This window comes from Taeniopygia guttata, chromosome 4 (assembly GCF_048771995.1).
Source record: "Taeniopygia guttata chromosome 4, bTaeGut7.mat, whole genome shotgun sequence".
In the NCBI taxonomy this organism is placed as follows: domain Eukaryota; kingdom Metazoa; phylum Chordata; class Aves; order Passeriformes; family Estrildidae; genus Taeniopygia; species Taeniopygia guttata.
In genome coordinates, this window is record NC_133028.1 from 160,837 (window position 1) to 185,599 (window position 24,763).

General features: G+C 44.2%; 1 protein-coding gene across 4 annotated transcripts in view; it reads left to right on the plus strand.

Moving 5' to 3' along the window:
- The window catches only part of ATRN (attractin), a 147,898-nt gene that overhangs the window by 33,141 nt on the left and 89,994 nt on the right, over positions 1 to 24,763 (plus strand). For all 4 annotated transcript variants that reach the window (XR_012055457.1, XR_012055458.1, XM_002188251.7 and 1 more), the window contains exons 2-9: positions 1,697 to 1,780; positions 6,063 to 6,176; positions 15,047 to 15,175; positions 17,084 to 17,289; positions 18,760 to 18,928; positions 20,272 to 20,362; positions 21,482 to 21,725; positions 23,028 to 23,211. Coding sequence is in view for 2 of the 4 variants with exons in the window: in XM_002188251.7 (XP_002188287.4) it covers positions 1,697 to 1,780; positions 6,063 to 6,176; positions 15,047 to 15,175; positions 17,084 to 17,289; positions 18,760 to 18,928; positions 20,272 to 20,362; positions 21,482 to 21,725; positions 23,028 to 23,211 (1,221 nt within the window). In the remaining 2 variants the exon portion in view is untranslated. The remainder of the gene's footprint in view (positions 1 to 1,696; positions 1,781 to 6,062; positions 6,177 to 15,046; positions 15,176 to 17,083; positions 17,290 to 18,759; positions 18,929 to 20,271; positions 20,363 to 21,481; positions 21,726 to 23,027; positions 23,212 to 24,763) is intronic.

Below are 24,763 nucleotides of genomic sequence, written 5' to 3' on the forward strand. Positions count from 1 at the left end.
GGGACCATAAATCCCACCCAGTGCCACCCCTGCCATGGCAGGGACACCTCCCACTGTCCCAGGCTGCTCCACCCCAGTGTCCAGCCTGGCCTTGGGCACTGCCAGGGATCCAGGGGCAGCCCCAGCTGCTCTGGGCACCTGTGCCAGGGCCTGACCTCCCTCCCAGGGAACAATTCCTGCCCAAAATCCAGTCTAAATCTATACCTTCTGTATGTGTATTTTTTAAAATCTAATCTCTGTTTACACTGACATCTGTGTCTCAATAGGGGGCCCAGATGCTTTTTGTGCTTCCAAAAGTCGTAGTTTTTTCTTCACTTGCTTGAATGTCATTTCCTGCAGAACTTCAGTAATTGGCTTTAAGAAATCTTCAATTTTTAAAATCCAATAAAATTTAAAATCTTCAAAAAGCTCAATTTCTCAGCTTGAAAAGTTGTGTAATCAATTCATTTACAGACAGAGGAAGGTGGTTTTCAAAACCTGTAAGTCTTGCCTTTTTAATTTGAATAAGAGATCAACCTGAAAATGTTTCGTGGAAAAGTGTTTGGAAAATAATTTTTGACTCAGCCAAAATGTGTTAAAAAGTGAGACGCTAGCATTAACAGATCACTGGGGAAAGACACAGAAAAGGTTCCAAGATACTGGTTTGAGGAATTTCTGGTCTTGCTTTCTTCTCTTTCTGCCAAGTTTAAATTTAGAGTGTTTTTGTTTTAGAACTGTGTTGTAAGTAGGGCAGTTGAATTTTGCCAGAGGGCCGTGATTTGCTCCGGCAGTGTGCCGACCATGGAGTTTATAACTTGCCTAGGAAGGAATCCTGGTTTGGGTGCCAGTGTGTGCTCTACCAGAACGTGGTGTTTGGGCACCTTCAGGTGCTGCTGCCTTCTGCTGCCATCCTTCCCTGTCATTTATTTTCATCAGTTTCTGCAATACTTCAACCATTTGTTAGAACTCTTCTGGAATATTTTGACTAATTCATATGAGAGAGGAATGCATATCCTAATGGTTTGGCTTTTGGTTTTCTTTTGCTGGAGTAGAATTTGCACTGTGCAGCATTTGCAGATGTTGATAACAATACAGAATCACAGAATGGTTGAGGTGGAAGGGACCTTAAAGCCCACCTCATCCACCCCATCCACGGGCAGGGACACCTTCCACTATCCCAGGGTGCTCCAAGCCCAGTCCAGCCTGGCCTGGGGTACTGCCCGGGATCCAGGGGCTTGGGGGTCAGTCCAGCCTTCCATTCAGGAGATTGCAGGAGATTTTCAAGAAGTGTGTGGAGTCAAATACAGAATGAGTAAGAGGTTGCACCATGGCTTTCACCTGAACTGCACGCAAGAATGGTAAAGTTTGTGTAAAGAAATAGTTTAGGAATAATTTTAGCTTCTGTTGGGGAATTCCTTTTGCTGGTTAGGTGGTATATCCATACATACAGGTTAGAAACCATGGCATCAATATGCTAGAGAAACCATCACTCTTGAAGTGATGTCCTTCAAGATGTCATTCCTGAAGAACAATCATCAGAAGGCCTGCACAGAGAGTTCAACAGGAGACCCCCAGCTGGGTTTTATTGTGCTGTAGTTGGTTTGTTTATAGTGGCTATTAAGTAAATAATAATCTAATGATGGATCTTCAAAATTTAGAGAATCCTTTCTGAATGTTTAAAACCACTGGACACTAATGTTTATGTTTTTATTTGCAGACTCACTGAACCTTCAGGGTATGTCACAGATGGGCCTGGAAATTACAAATACAAGACCAAATGCACCTGGCTCATTGAAGGAAGGTGAGTGTTGGGAGCAGCTTGGGATTTTGTGATGCTTACTGGGACTTTTAGGTGTGTTTTATCTGCACTACATATTGTTAGGTTTCATGATTTTTTCTGGCTTTTCTAAAAGCTGGATAGGACAACACTTAATTGTTCCTGGTAAGTAAGTTTTTGTGCAACTGAGCCCTTCAGACTGACTTCTGATTAAGAGGTTTGTGTTGAAACAGCATGTGGTGAACAAAAATCAGTGCACTTCTGTAAAAAATGAAGGATTGTGAATTACTTAACTGACATCATAGTGGGCCCTTTAGATGATGGGATTCACTGCACATGGGATTTTTCAGTAGTATGAGAAACAAGAAAAAGCTCTGAAAGCTTTTATTAATGAAGAATCAGTTTCTGTAGTGATGAACTTCAGATGTTTCTTTACTCACTGAGCCATGAGGACTTCAGAGGAACCATTGACCTTTTATTGCAAAGGTTTTCTAAACTGGGAGAAGTCTCTCAGATCTCTCCCCTCACTTTGCTGCCCTTCTTGTATTTGATCCTTATATTGCTTACAGCAATTTCTTGCACAGGTTTTTAGGAGTAGCATATTTAATGTCTATCCTCTGTCACCCGATTGATGGTGCAGCAGTTCAGAGCATCTCACTTGTTGAAATGTATTTTTGGGAGTACCAAGCTGGTGCCAGGACTGTAAGATCCATTTGTTTAGTCTCTAAAGCTTTTCCATGGTCAGATATGATGCTGTGTGATAGCATCTGTGTGTTCAGTCGCATTCTGTGTTGTTCCCTGAATCTGCAGGTGGAGAGGGCAGTGAATTGGCAGGAGTCACGTGAGAGTGTGAGCTTGTAATGGCCACTGCAAACTGAGGCCTCTTGGCATCTTGGGATGGCCACAACTTACCAGAGGGCACTAGTCTTTTCCTTAGTCTTCTCCCTGTGTTTAATGTATCTGTTGCTGACATGCACAAGTGGGATCAAGGCACCCTTAGCAAATTTGCCGGTGGATACCAGGCCATATGGTGTGGGCAAGGTGCTGAAGGGAAGAAATGGCACCAAAGGGCACCTGGACAGATCAGGGACATGGGACTGTGTGAACCTCGTGAAGTTACGCAGGCCAAGTGCAAGGTCCTACACGGGGTTGGAGCAAGCCAGAGCACAAATCCAAGATGGGTGGGGAATGGCTGGAGAGCAGCCCTGGGGAGAAGGGCCTGGGGGTGCTGCTGGGTGAGAGCTGGACATGACCCAGCCAGAGGCCCCCAGCCCTGGGCTGATCCCAGCATGGGCAGCAGGGGAGGGAGGCTCTGTCCCTGTGCCCCTCAGGTGAGAGCTCACCTGCAGAGCTGCCCCAGCCCTGGAGCCAACAGCAGGAGGACGTGGAGCTGCTGGAGAGAGCCCAGAGGAGGCCCCGGAGCTGCTCCAGGGCTGGAGCCCCTCTGCTCTGGAGCCAGGCTGGGAGAGCTGGGAATGTTCCCCTGGAGAAGGGAAGGCTCCAGGCAGAGCTCAAAGCGCCTTGCAGGGCCTGAAGGGGCTCCAGGAGAGCAGGAGAGGGACTGGGGACAAGGGACAGAGGGACAGGACCCAGGGAATGGCTCCCACTGCCATGGGACAGGGATGGATGGGATATTGGGAATTAGGAATTGTTCCCTGTAAGGGTAGGCCCTGGCACAGGTGCCCAGAGCAGCTGTGGCTGCCCCTGGATCCCTGGCAGCGTCCAAGGACAGACTGGATGGGGCTTGGACCAACGTGTCCATGGCAATGGGTGGAACGAGATGGTTGTGAAGGTTCCATCCAACCCCAACCACTCTATGGTTCTTTGTTGAGGAGTTTCTGATGAATTAGGAGGAACTATTCATTGTATCTGCTTCAGACATTTATTTGAGTTGAGGAAGTTTAATTCCTAAGCTCCTATGGTACTCAAAACGGAGGGCTAAGCTGCTCCATAGAACCATTCAGAACAATGAAATTTTGAGGCAGCCACTTACTATTAACTTTATTAGGAGCCCAGGTGAGGTGAGGTGGTTAAGAGCAAAAGTTGGATACTCCAAGTGGCTACTCCTTTTAATTTGTGTAGGTAATAAGAATACAGCTGCTGACAGTTTGCAATTGCATATAATTAAAAAACGTTTCACAAGAGCATTATTGCAGACAAACCGGCCTCAGCAATCCCCACACAGCCAACGTAACCCTCATAACTTCTGTTTTTAAAAGATATTGTGACTCATTTTTATTAGAAACAAACTGCTTCTCATGAGTCCTCAATAATGTCACCAAAGCTGCTTTTCCAGCCTATAATTACTACTGAGAAGCTTCCTATGGAACCACCACTTTTTGGATTTTGAAGTGAGATATTTCTTGCTGGAAAGACAGAAATGTTCCTCTCTACTCCATAACCAGGCATAGGTTGGAGTCCTTTTCCTGCCTGTGAGTGTTGATACCCTGCTGTCAGGGCATGGTGGTAAACAGAAAAGAGATAATCATGCTGATTAAACCAGCTGAAATATGCAACCCTGTGTTCCTTAGTGTTCTCATTTCCTTTCTGCACCGTTCCTGATTTTTCTTGGCTGGTGTCTGTGCTCTGTTCTTATCCCAGGGGAGTCCTTTTTATTTTTCCCAGGAGTGTGAATGAGGCAGATGAGCTCCATGGATCCTGAGGACCATGTAATTGTGCAGATGAGGGCTGTTCACTAACAGTTGTTGGCTGTTGCAAAGAGACACTTCCTTTTTGTTTGTGGTCTGAGCCTTTATTGATTGACAATTTCTTTCTGCTCTACAGCTGTCAGGCTATTCAAGTAGAAGCAATCTCCTATGACTCCATGGGCTGCTCAGTTCTGAAATCATTGGTACTTTTTGTACCTTTACTTTAAGCAGGACATTATCCTTGAGTTCCACCTGCTGCTCTTTTCCAAAGGCCTAGAGTAGATTGTTGTACCTATCAGAAAATAGTAATTTGCAGAATAACTCCCTAAAGACTCCCCGTCCTGTGGGAAGGACGGACTCTATGGCAAGCTGATATTTTAAAAATTTATTTGATTAGGATTAACAGGGAGTTCATCTGAATTCAAGGGTGATGCTGTTGGGGAGATCCTAGACACTTGTGTCTGTCCTTTGAACAGCTCCAGCTGTGGGTGGGAACAAGCACTGCTGATACACATGCATTTTCTATTTGTTTTGGGTCTAAGCACAATGCTAGTGGCGGTGTTTGCACCCTCCTGGAGCTGAGCCTAAATTAAATACCACTGTGTTTTCTCTGTAATTGTCTTTAGATGTATCTTTTTTATATTGGTCATGAAACAAATGGTATTTTACCATGCTGAAAACCTGGCCCTGCCCCAGATATGTGTGCTGGGACCCAGAGCCCCCCAGCCCTGAGCTGATCCCAAAGGAAGGGTGGGAATTGTGTCCCTGTGCCCCTCAGGTGAGAGCCCACCTGCAGAGCTGCCCCAGCCCTGGAGCCAACAGCAGGAGGACGTGGAGCTGCTGGAGAGAGCCCAGAGGAGGCCCCGGAGCTGCTCCAGGGCTGGAGCCCCTCTGCTCTGGAGCCAGGCTGGCAGAGCTGGGAATGTTCCCCTGGAGAAGGGAAGGCTCCAGGCAGAGCTCAGAGCCCCTTGCAAGGTCTGAGGGGGTTCCAGGAGAGCAGGAGAGGGACATTTGGCTTGTTTGAGCAGTGGCTGAGATCACTTGGTTTGTTCAACCTGGAGAAGAGGAGACTGAGGGGAAACCTCGTCACAGCCTGCAACTTCCTTCTGAGGCAGAGAAGGGGCAGTCACTGATCTCTGTGTGATAGGGACAGGACCCCAGGGAATGGCTTGAAGTTGTGTCAGGGAGGCTTAGTTTAGATCTCAGGAAAGGCCCTTCCCCCAGAGGGTGGTCAGACACTGCCCAGGATCCCCAGGGAATGGCCCAAGGGCTGCAAGATCTCCAGGAGCATTTGGGCAATGCGCTCAGGCACAGGGTGGGATTGTTGGGGTGTCCTGTGCAGAGCCAGGAGTTGGACTCAGTGATCCTTGTCAGTCCCTTCCAACTCAGGATATTCTGTGATCTGTTCTGCACAACAGGATACAGTTTTCTGACCATAAAGAAATTTTTGATTAATACCAGGAGAGCTGCATACAAAAAAACCCTGAAGCACAGCATGTTTAATGTACCTACAGTTACACCAAGTGACTCAGTTTTAGTCTTGTCTAGACCAGAGCTTCACACCAGAGGAGTATGTTGAAGGGATTTTGCCCTTTATGTTGAGTGGGTAATTACAATTTATTTATTCTTTTTTTTTTTTTTTTTTTTTTTCCTTACAGGCCAAACACAGTCCTCAGGCTTCGATTCAATCACTTTGCTACAGAGTGCAGCTGGGACCACTTGTATGTGTATGATGGAGACTCAATTTATGCTCCCTTACTGGCAGCTTTTAGGTGAGTTCCCCTTGCTGAAACTCTTAATTGTAGCCAGTGGTATTTTCTTAACTTAGAGCCTGACTTACACGTGGCTTCTGACACTGTAAATATGATCCAGTAGTCCAAATGTATAACACTGCAAGTGCAGTACATATAGCCAGTGTCCTTTTGTGCACTGTTTGTCAGCATAAACAATTAAGGAGTTGTTTTTAGCTTTTACAATGAACAAGTCATGTCACTGCACTCTAGCATTAAGTATTATGTTTTCATTTCCAAATCCTGATTGTTTGAGAGACAAAATAATTATTGTCATCTGTTTGGACTAGAGATGATCTGGTGTGCAGGCTCCTTTGAGAGGAGAAAACTGCCCCATTTATGGGTTTGAACATGATTTATGACTTAAACTTGTAGTGTGTCAATACAGACCGAAGGGCAAAAGCCAGCTAATCTTGTAGACATGGAGGTCTTATAGAATTATGTTTATCTTTTATGTACCTTAAACTTCAAATTTTTTAGTTACTTGGAATGTGTTCAGGAACAGCGGTGATGGATCAACCTTGTAAAAACATAGAATCACAGGATGGTTTGGCTTGGGAGGGATCTTAAAGCCCCTCCAGTGCCACCCCTACCATGGCAGGGACACTTCCGACTGTCCCAGGCTGCTCCACCCCAGTGTCCAGCCTGGCCTTGGGCACTGCCAGGGATCCAGGGGCAGCCACAGCTGCTCTGGGCACCCTGTGCCAGGGCCTCACTGCTGTCACAAGGAAGGATTCCTTTCCAGTGTCCTGTCTCTCCTGCCCTCTGGCAGTGGACAGCCATTCCCTGCGTCTCCATCCCATGGCAAATGTCCTTCTCTGGCTCCTGATGTATAAAAGTTCATGTTCTGCCCACAGGTTATTGGTATTTGGCTCGTCCATGTGATGAGACATCAGTGTGGCTGCTGGTGAGCAATCAACATTTCATCCTGAGACCTAAACATAACTTGTGCTTTTTTGTGTTTCAGTCTTGCAGCGACACCACCACCTTATGCTTTTTATTCTTTAAACTGAAATTAGGAAAATAATCCCAAGTTATCTATGGAAAAAACTAATGGTTCCCCTGGGACTCTGCTTGTTCCAAGTGGCTGCGTAACTATTTCCAGAATTAACCTTCTGCTGGGCTTCCTCTCATTTGTGAAATGAAGGTCTAAAAATACTTTGTGTTTGTTCTAGAAAATCTTTATAATGTCTGTGTGAGAAGATCAGCAGACGGACAAAAGCTGATAAAAATTTAAACCACCAGAAGTGGTTTTTTGATCTTCAGCTGCAAATGTAGAGTTGTTTTGGAGTGAATGTCTCCTGTAAAGCTTAAGACTAACTTGAGGTCAAAACCGGACACCTCATTTTAAGAAGGAGCAACCTTTCTCTTCTAAAAACCTCCAAAAATGTGGTATTGCCACCTGGAAGTGCTCTCCTGGTATCGTGCTCTGATTGATGTGCTGGAAGAGGAGGAAATGTCATCTTGACCTGATGTTATTTTGTTCTAATCAAGCTATTTTTTAATACACTGGTGAAAAGGTGAAATGACGATTTGTGCCTGCCATTTCTTGTGTCTTGCCATTTCCAAAAATTAATAGGTTTTTAAAATTGAAGTTATAAGTAGTTCATAGCATTAACAGCAATGGTTCAGACTGGGAGATCTGTAAATCAGGAAGCCTGGGCCTGAGGACAAGCAAACGTGAACTTAGTACAATAATGTTTTTGAGGTAGGAAAAAAGCACCAATTTTTAAAAAATTGCTTCTTTAGCTGACATTTGAATTTAACTTCATTAGCAGTGAGCTGTGGTGTTCAGTAATCCAAGTTCAGGAAATGGCAGATACTTCTCATTTTGATGAAGTACCAGCAAGCATCTGTTGAAAAACAACTTTCTCTAATACAGAATAAATGCCTTGGAACTTTTAAAGAGCAGTGTTCATATTTTCTCAGTTTACTCGGGGTATATTAAATTTATTGTTACCATAACCATATTTCCTTGTTCATTATTTTTGCACCCTGCCAGGAGACTTGCAAGACTGAGCTTTGTACAGTTGGGCCCTGTAAGCTTTTAGAGTTTGTTGATAAACACTAGAAATTCCTTTCTTTCTTAACTCTGTTTTTGTTCCCTCCCTGACTTTTTACAGCAGTTCCCTGAACTTTTACTTCCTTCACTGCTCTCATTTTATTTGCTTGACCATCTGATGCTCATTTATGTTTGTTCACAAGATGATATTTATCTTGAAATAGATATATATAATCTTGTATATATATATAAGATGATCTTGGGAATCCTCAGCACTGGACTGTAAGGAAGCCTTAAATTTGTTTTATCAATTTTTAACAGCAATAAATATTTGCTTAATGCCAACGTTTACACAGTTTAAGTCTGTGCATAGACAAAAGTCCTTGTATTCTGAGAGCCCCCAGAGCTCTCTGGTCCTGCACATTAAGCTTTTTCTTATTAAACAGTGTTAAAAATATCTTTACTGGTTTATATTTGTGACCACAGGCACAATGAGACTGTGTAAATGTGCTGCTTCAAAAATGCAGTAAAAGAACATGGAAACAAATGCAGCATGTTTGTCAGCACTGATGAAGAAATCTGAATTAGACAAACTCAGCCCCTGTGAACTTTGTTGGTTTTGTTAACTTTATTCTGCATTAAACATTTACCAGAGCTGGGTTTGCACCTTTATTTTCATTTTGCTCTGGTTGGTGGAGGGGTTTTCCTGGGAACAACCCAGCTGTTGTTCTGCAGGCTGTTTGGCAGTGGCCCAGCAGCTGCTGTGGTTGCTCTCAGGTGCCAGCTGGAGGATCGTGTGAGCTGGTGTTCCCTCAGGAGCAGCTCATCAGCCTTGCCTATTGTTGGCCAATATGGCACTTGAGCACCCAAATTTGGGTGTAGGGCTGAGTTGGGTTGGAAGGGTCTGATCCCTCTCTCAAAGCAGGATGACCATTAGAGCCCTTTGTCCAGTCAAGGTGTGAGTTTATCTTTAGGATGGAGAGCTCGTTGATCCTCTGGGTCAGTGGTCCAGATATTGGTGTTAAAATAATGATAAAAAATGAATCTAATACTAATGTCTAGCCACAATCTCTTGCTGCAGCCGGTGTGTGTTGCCTCCTGTCCTTTTCTTGTGAACCTCTGGTATTCCCTTCTCTCTAATCTCTCCTGAGGTAGTTGAGGTCAAAAATTAGGTTTCACCCTTCTTCAGCGGTCTCTCATTGAAGTTAGAGAAACCTCATTCCTTCTACCTCTCCTCATACAGAGATCATATGGTTGACCCTCCTCTATTTTTCCCTTCTATTCCCTCAATTCTTTGCCAGAAATTGTAACTGACCTTGCTGCCATGGGAATGTGTATCCAGCTCGGGGGCTTCCAACAGCAGAAGGACCTGGAGCTGTCAGAACAAGTCCAGAATACGCCACAGAAATGCTCCAGGGGCTGGAGCTTTCCTGCCACTGAGGAGGCAGGGAAGAGCTGGGAATGTTCCCCTGGAGATGGGAAGGCTCCAGGCAGAGCTCAGAGCCCCTTGCAGGGCCTGAGGGGGCTCCAGGAGATCTGGAGAGGGACTGGGGACAAGGGACAGAGGGACAGGACCCAGGGAAAGGCTCCCACTGGGAAAGGGGAGATTGGGCTGGGATCTTGGCAAGGAATTCCTGGCTGGGAGGGAGGGTGTGGAGGGCTGGGCTGGAATTCCCAGAGCAGCTGTGGCTGCCCCAGGATCCCTGGAGTGCCCAAGGCCAGGTTGGACACTGGGGCTTGGGGCAGCCTGGGACAGTGAGAGGTGTCCCTGCCATGGCAGGGGTGGAATGGGATGATCCTTAAGGTCCCTTCCAGCTTAAACTGTTCTGTGATTCTTTGATAACAACAGTCATGCAAGAACTGAGGATGTTTTTGGGCAAAGCCCCTGATCTGGAGGCTTCTGCAGGCAGACAAGCTTCCCTGTGGTGGTGCTGCAGCAGCTGGGTCTGCCTGTACTGCACCAAGGGGAGAAGATTTCAAGGGAGACTGTAATTTGAGGGACTGTCAGCTATGTAATGAATCTATAGTCTAGATTTTTTTTAGTACGTGTTATTGCAATGGCTTTGTTTCCTTAAAAGTCCATGTTTGGGAGTCATCTTGCTTCATTTAAGACAGTAAATTTGAGATGTCTCCTTATATTCTCCACCCCTTTTTAATTTTTTTACAATGGTTTTATTTTTAGTCTTCTGTAACTTCTCTTTTTAATTTATTTAGTTTTACTGTTGTAGTTCTGAGTATGAATGAGGTGCATGGACTGGCGTTTAGTAACAGAAATGTTGCCATTTTGTGTGTGTGACCAGATGGATCAAAGTATTTAAAAATTAGGACAATTTGTTTGCATTGGATTTTGATGGATTGAAAAGCTGATTTTTCAATATCATCTTGATTCTTTTGCTTCTCCATGAGCTCTACTGTGTATTTTCACCCTTTCCTTTTGTGACTCCCAATTTTGCCCTTTTTCTGCTCAGTAGAGCTTCTCATGCTTTGATCTCTAAGAGGTTGTGTCCCTGGAGGAAATTAAGAATATGCCAGTACCATGATATTCACATAGCAAATCCAGGAAAAATAATAGAGGAGGTGTCCTTTGTTTTGAATTATTCTGATTTTTCAATGCTTTAGGGGAAGGAACAGGGCAGTGGAGTAGTTGGGTCTCCTGGATTGTGGACTTGCAGTACTTGAAGTGAGCCTCCATGATGAGTTTGAGGACTTTGGATAAGAGGATGGAGTGACAGGACAAGGAGGAATGGCTTTCTGCTATCAGAGAGTAGGTCTAGATGGGATACTGGGCAGGAATTGTTCCCTGGGAGGTGCCCAAGGTCAGGCTGGACACTGGGGCTTGGAGCACCCTGGGATAGTGGGAGGTGTCCCTGCCCATGGCAGGAGGTGGAACGGGATGATCTTTAAAGTTTCTTCCAACTCAGGCCATTCGATGTTTCATTGATTCTCTGATACTCTTTTAATTTCTGCCATTGACTTCAGCAATCCAGCCTGTAGGAGATAAATGTTATTGCAGTCCAAAGCAGAGGTTTGCCTTTCCCTCGGTGTCACTGGGCAGCTGAACCGAGTAGGAGTGTTTATTTGCTTTGGAGTAGAGATGATTGCAAAATGTTTTGAAACCTTATGAAAGGAAATAAAAGCAGTGTGTTGTGAAATATGCTAATCTTGGCCAGAGTTGAGTTGCTCAGAGATTCTGGATCGTAATTTAAAGGAAGTTTTGCATAATCTTTTATCATTCTGATTCTGCCTATTGGATTCTTTTTCATGGTAGATGTAAATTCTGATGTGCTTCTGTGTATTCCATATGATACTGGGAGCAGGTTGATTAATTCACTGTTTTTGAGGTTCAACCTTTCAGGCATCCAATTGTTCCCACTGTGTTGTGTTCTCTTCATGGCTTTCTCTGAAAGAAATTAAAATGCCCCATCCCTGCAAATGTTCAAGGCCAGGTTGGTTGGGACTTGGAGCAACCTGGTCTGGTGGAAGGTGTCCCTGCCCATGGCAGGGGCTTGGACTAGATGACCTTTAAGGTTCCTTCCAACCCAGACAATTCTGTCATTAAGTTTCCTTAGAGTGTTTTAAATTTGTGTAGGTGGGATAACATCCTCTTTAGTTATTTACGCATGAATCACCAGAAAAAGATGGAAATAGGGAGTGTCTGGGTTGTAAGCATTGTTATGGAGGTACCTATGTTTTGGTCAAACAAATCCCAAATTTGAGATTTCTGTGAGAAAACAAAGAATTGTCTGGTGATAGTCCTTTTATTAGGACATATTATTGAGGGGAATTTTTGTTTTGCCTTCCACTTATTTTGCCCTGTAATATTAGTGATAAGTCCAGAACAAAGCAATTTTTCTTGTCCCTGAGCTGCAGTTTGCCTCACCCAAATTATTTTCAAATGTTTCTTTTCCTGTGGTGGAGATGTACTGTCCTACAATGTCCATTACAAAGGAATATTATGAACCAAACAAGAAGTTTGCTAAGCTTTTTGTTCTTTGGTGTTGTGGGAGGTGGTCTTTTTGGAGAGATCAACTTCAGAACTCTCAAACATTGAGAATGAAACAAGGCACCTCTTCCAGAGAGATGAAAAGGGAATTAATTTTGCTGTTTAATCCCATATCATTGAGAAATGAATGAACAGTGGGGGGAAATCTGGCTTTCTCATAAGGAAATATTTCTTGAAATGTCTTGTCAGCAGATGTGCTGGAGTTGCTTAGCCAAAACATGGGGTCAGGTTCCAGTGATTTTTATGGTGTGTTTGTAAAATGAAGGATATCTTTTTGTCCACCATAAGATTTGTTGTGCAGAAAGGGCTGTTGTGTAGTTTTCAGTGTGATCCTGCTGTAGGTAGCTTGTCCACGTGCTGGTTTTGGTGCAAATACCCCCAGATCTGTAGCAAAAAGGATTGCTGGTGTCTGTTCTGTTCTTGGAACACACCATTCTATTGTGTCATGGAGACAGAAAAGTCCAGGTCACAACAAAGTGCTTCCCAGGTGGTATTAGTGGGTGCTGTGGATTGCTGGGAGTGATTTCTTGTAGCAATAAACTAATTTACTCTGTCCTAGGAAACTGTCTTCAACTGCATTTGCTTTCTATTCTAAGGAGATGTGAAAGGACGATAATAAAGTTCTTCTTGAGGGGAAATTCTCATCATTGCTTTTTGGTTGCTGGGGCTGGCACGGGGTGAGGCTGGGCTGTTTCCCTTGGCTCCCTGCCTCACACCCTCTGCTCTGCCACTCGAGTCCCTGCTTGCCACACAGCTTTGTCTTGGAAAATGGGGCTGAGGCTGGGAAAAGGTGAATCTGTACAGGAAAACAGCAGCTGACTGTGAAGAGGGTGTGGTAGACAATGTGCTATATATGGATTCAATAGACTTTGTGCCCGCTTTGATGCCTTTTGTATGAGGGAGGAATCAACTTTTACTTTTTTTTTGGTTTTGTCAAGCTTCTGTTAAATGAAAAATAAACATTTCCTCTTAGATGCAAAGTATTTAGTGCAATAGGTAAATAGGAAGTAGTTACTTTTTTTGAAACTCATTTTAGTTTGTCATTTTACTCCAACTGTTTTGGCAAACCATTATATAAATCTGTAGTGTGTCTGGAATACTGTAAGATAGTCTTGCCCACCATCTTTGCTTCTCTGTGCCAGTCTTGGAAAACTAAAAGGCTGGAGGATCTCAGAGAAACTGGAAGGGTGAGAGAAACAGCCAAAGGCATCCAGAAGTGTGAAGCAAAGAATGAGGTGGGAGTTGAGAGTGTGACAGGCTGCTATGATAGAAAAGACAACAAACATGGATATGATTAGCCACGTGGAGCTTATAAAAGAAGGGATGATGAGAAGATGTGGGGCAGTTGAAATGCCAGAGGCATGAGATTGCATCCAGAGGGACCTGGGCATGCCCAAGGACTGGCAGTGTAGGAACTTCATGAGATACAGCAAGGTCAAGAGCAAGGTCCTGCATCAGACTGGAGCAATCCTGAGTAAGAGAACTGACTGGGGGATGGAGGGGTTGAGAACAGCTCTGGGGAGGAGGACTTGGTGATGCTGGTGGGTAAGAAACTGGACATGCCCTGGCCTTGTGAGCTGGGAGCCAGAACATCCCCGTGCCCTGGGCTGATCTTGGCGTGGGCAGCAGGGGAGGGCACCTGTGCCCCTCAGGTGAGAGCCCACCTGCAGAGCTGCCCCAGCCCTGGGGCCAACAGCAGGAGGACGTGGAGCTGCTGGAGAGAGCCCAGAGGAGGCCCCGGAGCTGCTCCAGGGCTGGAGCCCCTCTGCTCTGGAGCCAGGCTGGCAGAGCTGGGAATGTTCCCCTGGAGAAGGGAAGGCTCTAGGCAGAGCTCAGAGCCCCTTGGAGGGGCTCCAGGAGAGCTGGAGAGAGACTGGGGACAAGGGACAGAGGGACAGGACCCAGGGAATGGCTTCCCACTGCCAGAGGGCAGGGATGGATGGGATCTTGGGAATTAGGAACCGTTCCCTGTGAGGGTGTGAGGCCCTGGCACAGGGTGCTCAGATTGCTGTGATTGCCCCTGGATCCCTGGAGTGTCCAAAGACAGACTGGATGTTGGGGCTGGGAACAGCCTGGGATAGCAGAGGGTGTCCCTGCCATGGCAGGGGCTGAAGGAGAGGAGCCTCTGGTTTAAGCCTCTAATGCAAACCAGTCTGTGATTCCATGGCTGACAGTTCGTATTTCTCATAGAAAAGGAACCCAAGAGGCAGCAAGTCAAAAATGAGTAGAATAATCCTTTTTCTGCTGTTATAGAGTTAAATTGTTAACCTCACTGCTGCAGATTTTTCAGGTGAAAAAGATACAAATGATAAAGAAATGAATTGAATAGAAGCATGAATAAGTGGTTTATTTAACTGTGCTGGCTTGGATGCGTTCTCCTGGTCTATGCATCTGAACCGGGTGTCTGGATTTGGATTACACATCACCCAATGCTCTGTGCTTGTTTGTCTTGTCACAGCCTTTCCCAGTCATTTTTGTAGCCCACAGTCAGGAGGAGCTCAGCAGACCTTTAGTTTAACTTTGTAATACAGATTTTATTCTTTTGGGATTAATTAATTTCTGTTTCCAAACGTGCCACCTTGTTTTATGAATGGGACCTGCTTAATTCTTTGCTGAATAACAAGGAAGGGTTTTTTTATATGGGCATTCTAGATAGCTTCAGGTTAAATACTTCCAACATACATTTATTTGAGTCCACAAATTCACTGTATTTCAAATAATGGAAATACATTGAGTTTCAATTATTTTATTGAAATTCAATTATTGTATTGCAAGTACTGGTGCATTTACTCTTGTTGCTTTGCTCCCTTTTATTTTACTTCTGATATTGTTCTTTTACTTTTCCAGTGGTCTTATTGTTCCTGAGAAAGACAGCAATGAAACAGTACCTGAAGTTGTAGCTACTTCTGGATATGCTCTTCTACATTTCTTCAGTGATGCTGCCTATAATCTCACAGGGTTTAACATCACCTATAAGTAAGTGGCACCACTCCACAGTGATGCTGCAGGTTGAGCAAAAGGAGTTTTCCCCTTTTCTTACTTTTGTCTTGAAATAGAAATTGCCATTGAAGTATGTAATTATGAGCAGACAACTGGAATTAGATTTTTATCTTTATTATACCTTGCAACAGCTAATAAGTGGCATGTGCTCAATGTTACAACTTGTCAGTTGTAAGTGTGGATGAATGTTTGCTCCAAAAGTCATTCTATTATTTATTTTATGTTATTAGATCAACTTGATTCTATCTAATCAACAAGAATTGATGTTTTGTGCACGTCTGTGCTCCTGAGTGTTCTGCAGAGATACTCTAGCACAAACACACTTCCATCAGCCACACATTTCACTTGAGACACTGGGCTGTACGTGCTCTTGAGGGTCCTTATCCTTGGGATTTGCTTTCTTATTCAATCCCTGGATTTAATTCCTTCATCTGGCTTCTTTTTATTCTGGACTGGTTTTATATTCTTTCATTCATGTTCTAAACAGATGGGTGCTTTCTGTTCACTGACATATATTTAGTCCTCATTGATGAGCTTTTTAAAAGTAATTCTGGTATGCTCCCTAATTCATCAACTGCTTTTAGAAAGGTTGTGTCATGAGGTAAATGTGTGGACATACTCACAAAGATGGAAGGTTTTGGTTCTGTAGGGATCATGAGCTTTGGATTTTTTTTTGCTCCTACAGATGCAAGTTATGTTTGTGCCACACTGGGAGATTTAATTTGGAAGTAACCTGCAGAAGGTCTCGCCTCTTTCAGAAAAAGCAGCAGGATAAACTTCAGTCATAACTCACTTATTGCAAAAGTTGACTTTCTCTTAAAATGTGGAGCTTAGTTTTTGAATATCAAGTCTGAGTCCTTTCATCCTTAGTGAGAACACAAATATGTGCTTTATAACCTACATACTAGTGAATTTTTTAAAAATAGAGGGCATCCAGCACCCCTTGAAAGCTCCAGAAGAAGATGAGGAGCCTATGCAAAGTTACTGGTATGAGAGGAGCTGAAGAGGCAGTGTTTTCCAGGTCTGGCTGATTGCATAAACCAGGACTCCATCTACTGTCAGCAGTTGGATTTGCACCATTGCAATAACATACTGTCCTCAAGAACAGTATTTTTTTAATTCTTCACTTTCTTCATAATTTCAAACAATTTTCAAGTGCTGTTTTGTCTCCTGGTTCTTAGGTTTCTTTGTAACATTCTTCCAGCAAGTAGATGGAATGGTACATAACAGTTTTCATAGTTACTACTGAGTGTAGGGAGTAGTTCACTCAACACTTGTGAAATTATGCCTTGGAGCCGGTGACAGTGAGAATATGGGTACTAAATTCCATGTGTGAATTATTCTGGTTGATACACCAGCAAAAACTGGAGTCTGGAAATTATTATGATCTCAAAATTTGGACCTTTACCAAGGTTGTATCTGGTTTTGCCTCAGCTACATAACAGATATTATAAAATCATGAATTATTCAAACCAAGCACATCTTTGGCTTGAGTTTCATCTCCAGTTGTTCTCTTGGTAAGTAGATCCCAGAATAGCACCTAATTGTGCGCAGTTTAAGTATAAATTGCACAGACACCACAGCAGCCTTATACTCTGATTAAAGTCCTCACTTACTGTTTTAAGGCAAGTAGTTTGTCTTACAAATGGCTAAAAATCATATTGATAATTTTCTCAGAAGAGCTGCGACTTTAACTTGTGCAATGAGGCAGTTTTTTAGAAATAGAGTACAAATCTCTACAGATGCATCACACCAGGTAGCAGATGACTCTCTCTTGGTTTGTAATGATGTGTATTCACTTTGTTCATCATCACTCTTGCCTTTGTTAATAATTCTTGAGAATCTCTTTCCTTCCTGACGAGCTGCTTTGTGCTCTGTCCCCAGTTTCAATGTGTGCCCCAATAACTGCTCTGGCCAAGGGGAGTGCAGGCTCAACAGCAGCACCATGGCCCCGCAGTGCGAGTGCACTGAGCGCTGGAAGGGAGAGGCCTGTGACATTCCCTACTGCCCGGGGGACTGCGGGGCTCCTGAGAGGGGCCACTGCAGCCTCAACGGCTCCAAAGCATGTGTGTGCTCTGCAGGCTGGCAAGGTGAGTCTCCTGCTGGGTACGCAGAGCTTTGGGGGTGCATTTTCTATGTATGGAGCTGGCGGTTTAACTGGGAGGACGTGGGACATGCATGACAAGGAATTTTGACTAGGAACAGAGTATTTGCTTTTTAAATTTAAAAGATCACACTTCATTTGTAAGGATGGATATGCTGGAGAGAGGACACACAGAAGCTCCAAGGGCTGGAGCCTCTCAGCTCTGGAGATAGTTTGGGAGAGCTGGGGATGTGGAGAAGAGAAGGCTTCAGGGAGACTTCAGAGCCACTTCCAGTGCCCAGAGGGCCTCTGTGAGAGCTGGAGAAGGATGTTGGACAAAGGCCTGGAATGCCAGGACAATGGGAAACGACTTTAAATTGAAACTGGGCTGGTTTAGAGTAGATATAAGGAAGAAGATTTTTACAATGAGTGTGATGACACCCTGGCACAGGGTGTCCAGAGCAGCTGTGGCTGCCCCTGGATCACAGAATCACAAGATTGGAAGAAACCTTCAAGATTGAGTCCAACCCCCCTTCCCTGACACCTCAACTAAACCATGACACCAAGTGCCACATCCAGTCTTTTTTTTTAAACACACCCAGGGATGGTGACTCCACCACCTTCCTGGACAGGCCATTCCAAAACTTTTTCATTCTTTCAATGAAAAACTTTTTCCTGATATCCAGCCTATATTTCCCTTGATGCAGCTTGAGGCTGTGACCTCTGGTTCTGTGAGTTCCTGGAGAAAGAGCCCAAGCCCAGCTGGGCACAGGCACCTTTCAGGAGCTGTGGGGAGGGCTGAGGTCACCCTGAGTCTCCTTTTCTCCAGGTGGAGCACCCCCAGCTCCCTCAGCCGTTCCTCACAGGGCTTGTGTTCCCAACCCCTGTCCAGCCTCGTTGCCTCCTCTGGGTATGCTCAAGCATCTCAATCTCCTTCCTAAGCTGAGGGGTCAAGACTGGACACAGCACTCAAGGTGTGGCTTCACACTGGCAGTGTCCAAGGCCAGGTTGGACACTGGGGCTTGGAGCACTCTGGGATAGTGGAAGGTGTCCCTGCCATGGCAGGGGGGTGGAAAGGGGATCTTTTCAAGCCATCCCAGTGTGTGATTCTGTGTTTTTTTACGATTGCTTTTAAAAGCAACTTTGTCACCATCCAAAGTGGATCTAACCTATGGTGTACAGGCATCCCTTCAAGCCTCATTGCTATGCACCTGAAGCAAATTTGAGCCTAGTTGCCATAGTTGACCTGTTTGAACATGTGAAATGCCTCATTCTTGTGTCCAGCTGAGCTGATCCGCCACGCCAAATTTGGCAGTGATCTGGCCTGAACATACATGTTTCCTTTGCAAAGACCTGCTGACATGTAAGAATTAGTCTCATATTAAATGCAACGAGCTACAGCACTAGCAGGAGATTGATCTCCAGCTGAAATACAGGATTTGGAAAAAAAACCCGCTTTTAAACCTTCTTTTCCCAGGTCCTGACTGTTCAGTTCGTCTTCCTGCAAACCAGTCGTTTTGGACCCGGGAAGAATACACTCTTCCAAAACTTGCTAGGGCATCTCACAAAGCCGTCATCCATGACAATAAAATGTGGATTGTTGGAGGTTATGTCTTCAATCATTCTGACTCTCAGAAGGTTTTAGCGTGAGTAAAAACCCAGATAACAAAAACTAAAGATAGGAACTTAGATTTGAGAGTTATTTTTAGGAAATGCCACCTGACGTGCTTTGCTTTGGTCTGTGCTTCATTTCCAAGGGAAAACAACCGTAATAAAAACTCAGGCTCACGTTTGAGATGGGGGATGCTAATTTTGGGAAAGAAAAGCATAAGGTTCCTGATGTTCAGTGAGCTTTTGATTCATCTATGTCTGACAGCATTTAACTATTCTCTGTACATTTATGGGCCAGCTCCTAAATATCTAGCCCCTATTCAAAGAGGGTTATTTTGCTTCAGTGATTTTAGCCCTTTCCTATGTTGTGATTGTGTGACTTGAGTTTTTGGCTCCTTAATTAACACCTACAGGTTACTCTGGATGGTTATCCACAGTGGACGGGACACCAAACAGGGAACGGCATTAGGATGAGGGCATTTATGCAATTGTTTGAGGAGGTTTAACAGTAACTGAAATATAAAGTAATAATTGTGTACTTCATGGAAATACTCCATTAAAAAAAAAACCCAGCTTTTGTATTGTTTTAGGGCAGATCTAGGCAGAAGCTGGATTTTTTCTAGAGATACTCACATACTTCACTTTGATGGACCTAAGTGAGAGCTGTGTATTCTGCACTCACATCCTAGGGGAATAGTTCTTATAGGGGAAGAGAAGCTGAAAACACACATTTAAATGTAGAGCAGTTGCTAGTTGCACCCACAATTTACTGCTCCAAAGTCACACCTTGTTTTTTAATAGGATACCCTATGGCTTTGTTGAATGGTTTCTCAGATGATTTTATCTCACAAGGCCCTAAGCTTGGGAAATATACTGCCTTATTTTTAATGCCATTTCAGGGCAGAGGGTTTATGTTATTTTAAGCATGAATGGCAAAGATATTTTAAAAGTGTTTTTTAAGCACTTGCAGAGTTTTTTTAATCAAGTAGTTGAAAATCACCTAAGTTTAGTGTAAAGTTTTCCTACTTTTTTGAGAGAGAAGTGGTGTAGGTTGTCACAGCTTAATAGGTAATGCACTAGCTCTTGGGTTTATATGGAAAAGAAAATGGGGTAAAGGAAATCAACATATGGATGTTGAGTAACAGAGCAGGCTCAACTTTTTTTAGCCCATAAGTAATTTTTTTGAGCTTTGTGTATGCTGAAATCATGGCAGGATTTATTATTTATTATTTATTTATTATATATTTATATATATATTATAGCTAGATAATAAACTATATCGGTAAATAATTTTCCCCAAATCTTAGAAAGGACAAGCAATCATATTCTCAGCTTTAATACCTATTCCTTGGAAAGTAATTCAGTTTTAATTATACAGGTATGATCTTGTTTCTGAAGAGTGGCTTCCACTGAACAGCTCTGTGAACTCAGTAGAGATGAGATATGGTCATTCGTTGGCATTGCACAAGGTAAGTTCAGTGTTCCAGACTCACTTCCCAGCTGATTTCCCCTTCTTCTCTGCTGCTTCCCAGTCCTTGTCCCGGATCAGCCTTACTTTGGGAGAAGTGTTCCTCATTCAGAGGCTTGTCCATGCTTAGCCCAGGCTGTACCTTTGTGCTCCAGGGAACCCTTGCATGGTTGTCCTAGGAAGTCTGTAGTGTCTCTGCCTGTGTGCTCCTTCTTTGCCCTTTTTCCAGAGCTTTTGAGGATGATATTTGAGGACACTGAGTCCATTATTTCCTTCTTGCTGTCTGTGCTGACAACAATGCCTGAGGCTGAGTTTGCTGGAGTTCCCCAGCTGTCTTTTATGTAGATCACATGAATATTTTTATGAGCTCTGTTGTCCAAGACACCAAAGCAGAGTTGGGGTATTAGGGATTTTTGTTACTTGCTCTGCGAGTAAATTTGTGAATCTAATCTTCCAACATCTGACACAACAAGTGGATTTGACTGTTTTTTCCTCTTTTCTCACCTGTGTGTCTTGCTGTGAGTGCAGACCATATGAGAGCAGGATGGCAAAGTCTGTGGAAAGGAAATGAGCTGAACCTTTATTGACCTTTGGGTTTTGGAGTGTTGTTTAGCTCAAACAGTGCAGCCCTGGGCAAAACTTAATCATAAATACTCAAAAAACTCCAAGCACTGTCATGCACAAACAGCACTTGAAGAACCTCAAAGCATGGGAATTCATTATGGAATCCCAGAATAGTTTGGATTGGATGGGAATTTAAAGATCATCTAGTCCCAATACACTGCTGCAGGCAGACACCTCCCACTGCCCCAGGGTGCTCCAGCCCCAGTGTCCAGCCTGGCCTTGAGCACTGCCAGGGATCCAGGGGCAGCCCCAGCTGCTCTGGGCACCCTGTGCCAGGGCCTGCCCACCCTGCCAGGGAACAATTCCCTCTCAACATCCCATCCATCCCTGGCCTCTGGCAGTGAGAAGCCATTCCCTGTGTCCTGTCCCTCCATGCCTTGTCCCCAGTCCCTCTCCAGGGAACTTTACTAAGTAACTTCAGAGCAGTAGCTTCATTGCTTACCAAACAGCCCTTTCCTAAATGCTGCACTCCGTGCCCTTGTGTGTGTTCTTTCAGGATAACATCTACATGTACGGCGGTAAGCTGGATGCCACGGGGAATGTGAGCAGCCAGCTGTGGGTGTTCCACATCCCCAGGCAGAGCTGGGCCGTGCTGGCACCCCGGGCCAAGGAGCAGTACGCCGTGGTGGGGCACTCGGCCCACATGGTCACCCTGCGGGACAACAGCACTGTCATGCTGGTCCTCTTCGGGCACTGCCCCCTCTACGGCTACATCAGCAATGTCCAGGAGTACAACCTGGGTGAGTGAGGGAGGGATGCAGCCCTCCTGCCCGGCCCTGATACTGGGCAGCTACTTTGCAGGTTATTTAAGCCACTCCTGTTCAGATAGGAAACACAGGCAAATGTGTTCTTCTCCTCCTGTTTGCATGTACAAGAAGTGGAACCTAACAGATTTGTAGAACCCAATGAGCAGGAGCCACGTGCCTCCAGCTTTATACATGGTGTTAGATCCCAAAGATATCAAGCTGTAATTGAGAGGTAAAGCAGGGCAACTCTGGAACAATTTAGATTAGTTTTTCTCTCTTCTTCTGACAAAACAAACACTTCTGAAATTAGTTTTTAATTTTGTAAATATAATAATGGCTGTAACACTTCAGACCAAATGTCTGCTTAACCTGACACCCATGTCCCCAGCAGCAGATGCTGTAGGAAACAGGTGCTGAATTTCTGGATTCCCATATTCCTGGTAGGATCTGACCCCCATATCCTGGAATAGTCCAGGCTCTGATTTTAGGATCCAGAGATTTCTAGTGTAACCAGTGGAGAAGCACAGGAAGTTTTCCAGGCAAACTGAACTTGTACCTAGCTCAGAAAGGGAAACACATTCCTGGCTCCACGGACCATGTCAGGATTGTAGTTAGGCACAGGAAGTTCACAATAGGAGTGTGCTGGCTATTCTCAGGAATAGTGGCCCTGTCTGCCATGTGTGATCATGGAGACTAAAGGCATGCCTGTCCTGCCTGAATTGAAAAGCTTATATAGGGTTTAATTCAGCACTTACTACAGAGATTTGGTGTGTAATGTGGTATTTCTATTTCAGTTGCCATTATAATATGTCTAAAGTGCTTCAGACCAATGTTATTTTAGTGAGTGAGATATAGGATCATGAATCACATATTAGTTTTTAACTGCAGTGTTCTTCACAGTCAGACTTGGCTTCAGTGCTGTCTGGCTTTATATATATATTTATATATATATAAAAAGTAAAAGTGCTCTTGAGTCCCATTCCAAATCAAGTCACAGTGCTGGCGTGTTCATGGCATTGAAATGCAATCTATTATTTGTCTACTTTTTATTTCTCATTTACTTAGCTTGTCTGCAAAATGTAAAAAATTACTGTGGAAGAGCTATTTCTGCTCCAATTAAAAATACCTGGCAATGCTTCTTGACAACAGCCTTCTTGAAGGGGAATATTTTTGGATACCAAGTGATAGAGACAGTGTCTAGATCTGAGTCAGGGGAATCCCAATTTATTTCACCATGTTGTTGATGAGTCACTAATGGACAGAAATGAACCATGTTTTGTCACTCATATTTTTCAGTGACAAATACCTGGAGCATCTTGCAGACAAGCGGCGCTCTGGTGCAAGGAGGATATGGTCACAGCAGTGTTTATGATCCAAATACAAGATCAATCTATATCCATGGGGGTTACAAAGCCTTCAGTGCCAACAAGTACAGGCTGGCAGATGATTTGTACAAATATGAAGTTGATTCCCGCATGTGGTAAGTGGTTCTTCTTCTGTCTTTTTCCTGTTTACTGCCCTGTCAATTTTGTTTGTAGTGAACAAGAGGATGGGTATTTGATGAGGGTACAGTGGTTTATGTCTACCTGAATTCAGGATAGATGCTGTGCTCTTGGATCTCTTGTTTTTATGTCCCCTTTTGAATAGAGGATGATATAATCAATATAATCAAGGCTGTGAACAAGCCAAGAAATCCATTTTAATCTATTGTTTGATTCAAGCTGAAAAGAAAAATATTTGATGTTTTTTTCTTGCTAGCCATACAGGCTGTGCATATTAGTGCAGTTACTGCAGTCAAGCGAGTGATAATCCATTCTGCAGTTAAGACTGTAAAAGAATTTCTATTATAACCCTATTTTCTTCTGGCTCTGTAACTGCTTGAAATGTTCATTTCTTAAGCTGAAATCTTCTGTGATTTGTTGCTGCCCAAAGGTGAGTTTTATTAAAAAGCTATAGCTGCACTTCACAGCCTGGAGCAGCAGAGGTGAAATACATTTTCCTTAATTCTGTGTTTTTCTTAATGTTGATTCTAAAGGCTCCTGACTGTCTTTTGGGTAACACATGTAAATTTGAGTCACATCTCTTATTGAGTGTTAAAATAGCTTGTGTTTCTGCAACGTCTGTTTGTGAGTCTGTACTGATGAGGAAGGTAATGAGTGACTAATTTCCAGCCCCCTTCCTTCCCACTGAATTGTATACACAGAAATAACCCCACTTCCTTTCTGGTTTAATTTGATCTTCCACTCCAGCCGCGGAGTGGACAAATCAGGCTGAGTAGGCAGAAATTTAACAAATGTGACATTGTTCTTCCAAACTCCTGCAGCACCAATTTTCTTTTGTCACATGTATTTTGTCAATCTGGCAAACCCTGTTGAACACGTGGAGAGTATACGACTGTTCATCTCTACCTCTGCTTTTTTTTTGTGTCATTCACTCTTTCATTTATTCTTGAGTGATTTAGGCCCACTCTTCCTTATTAAATCTCATGAGCTTCCAAAGGGCCCTCTTCTTGAGATCCTCCAGGTCCCTGTGGAAAAAAATCCTGTCCCTCAGGTGTGTCAGCCACACTTTCAGCATGATGTCCCCTATTGGAACGGACCTTAAAACTCAACCCATTCCAGCCCCTGCCATGGCACACCTTCTGTTATCCCAGGCTGCTCCAAGCCCTGTTCAGGCTGTCCTTGGGCACTGCCAGGGATCCAGTGGCAGCCCCAGCTGCTCTGGGCACCCTGTGCCAGGGCCTCACCTCCCTCCCAAGGAACAATTCCTAATTCCCAATATCCCATCCATCCTTGCCCTCTGGCAGTGGGAGCCATTCCCTGTGTCCTGTCCCTGCAGGCCGTGTCCCCAGTCCCTCTCCAGCTCTCCTGGAGCCCCTTCAGGGACTCTGAGGATTCCCTGGATTTTCCCTTCTCCAGGGGAACATTCCCAGCTCTCCCAGCCTGTCTCCAGAGCCCCTCCAGGGACTCTGAGGATTCCCTGGATTTTTCCCTTCTCCAGGGGAACATTCCCAGCTCTGCCAGCCTGGCTCC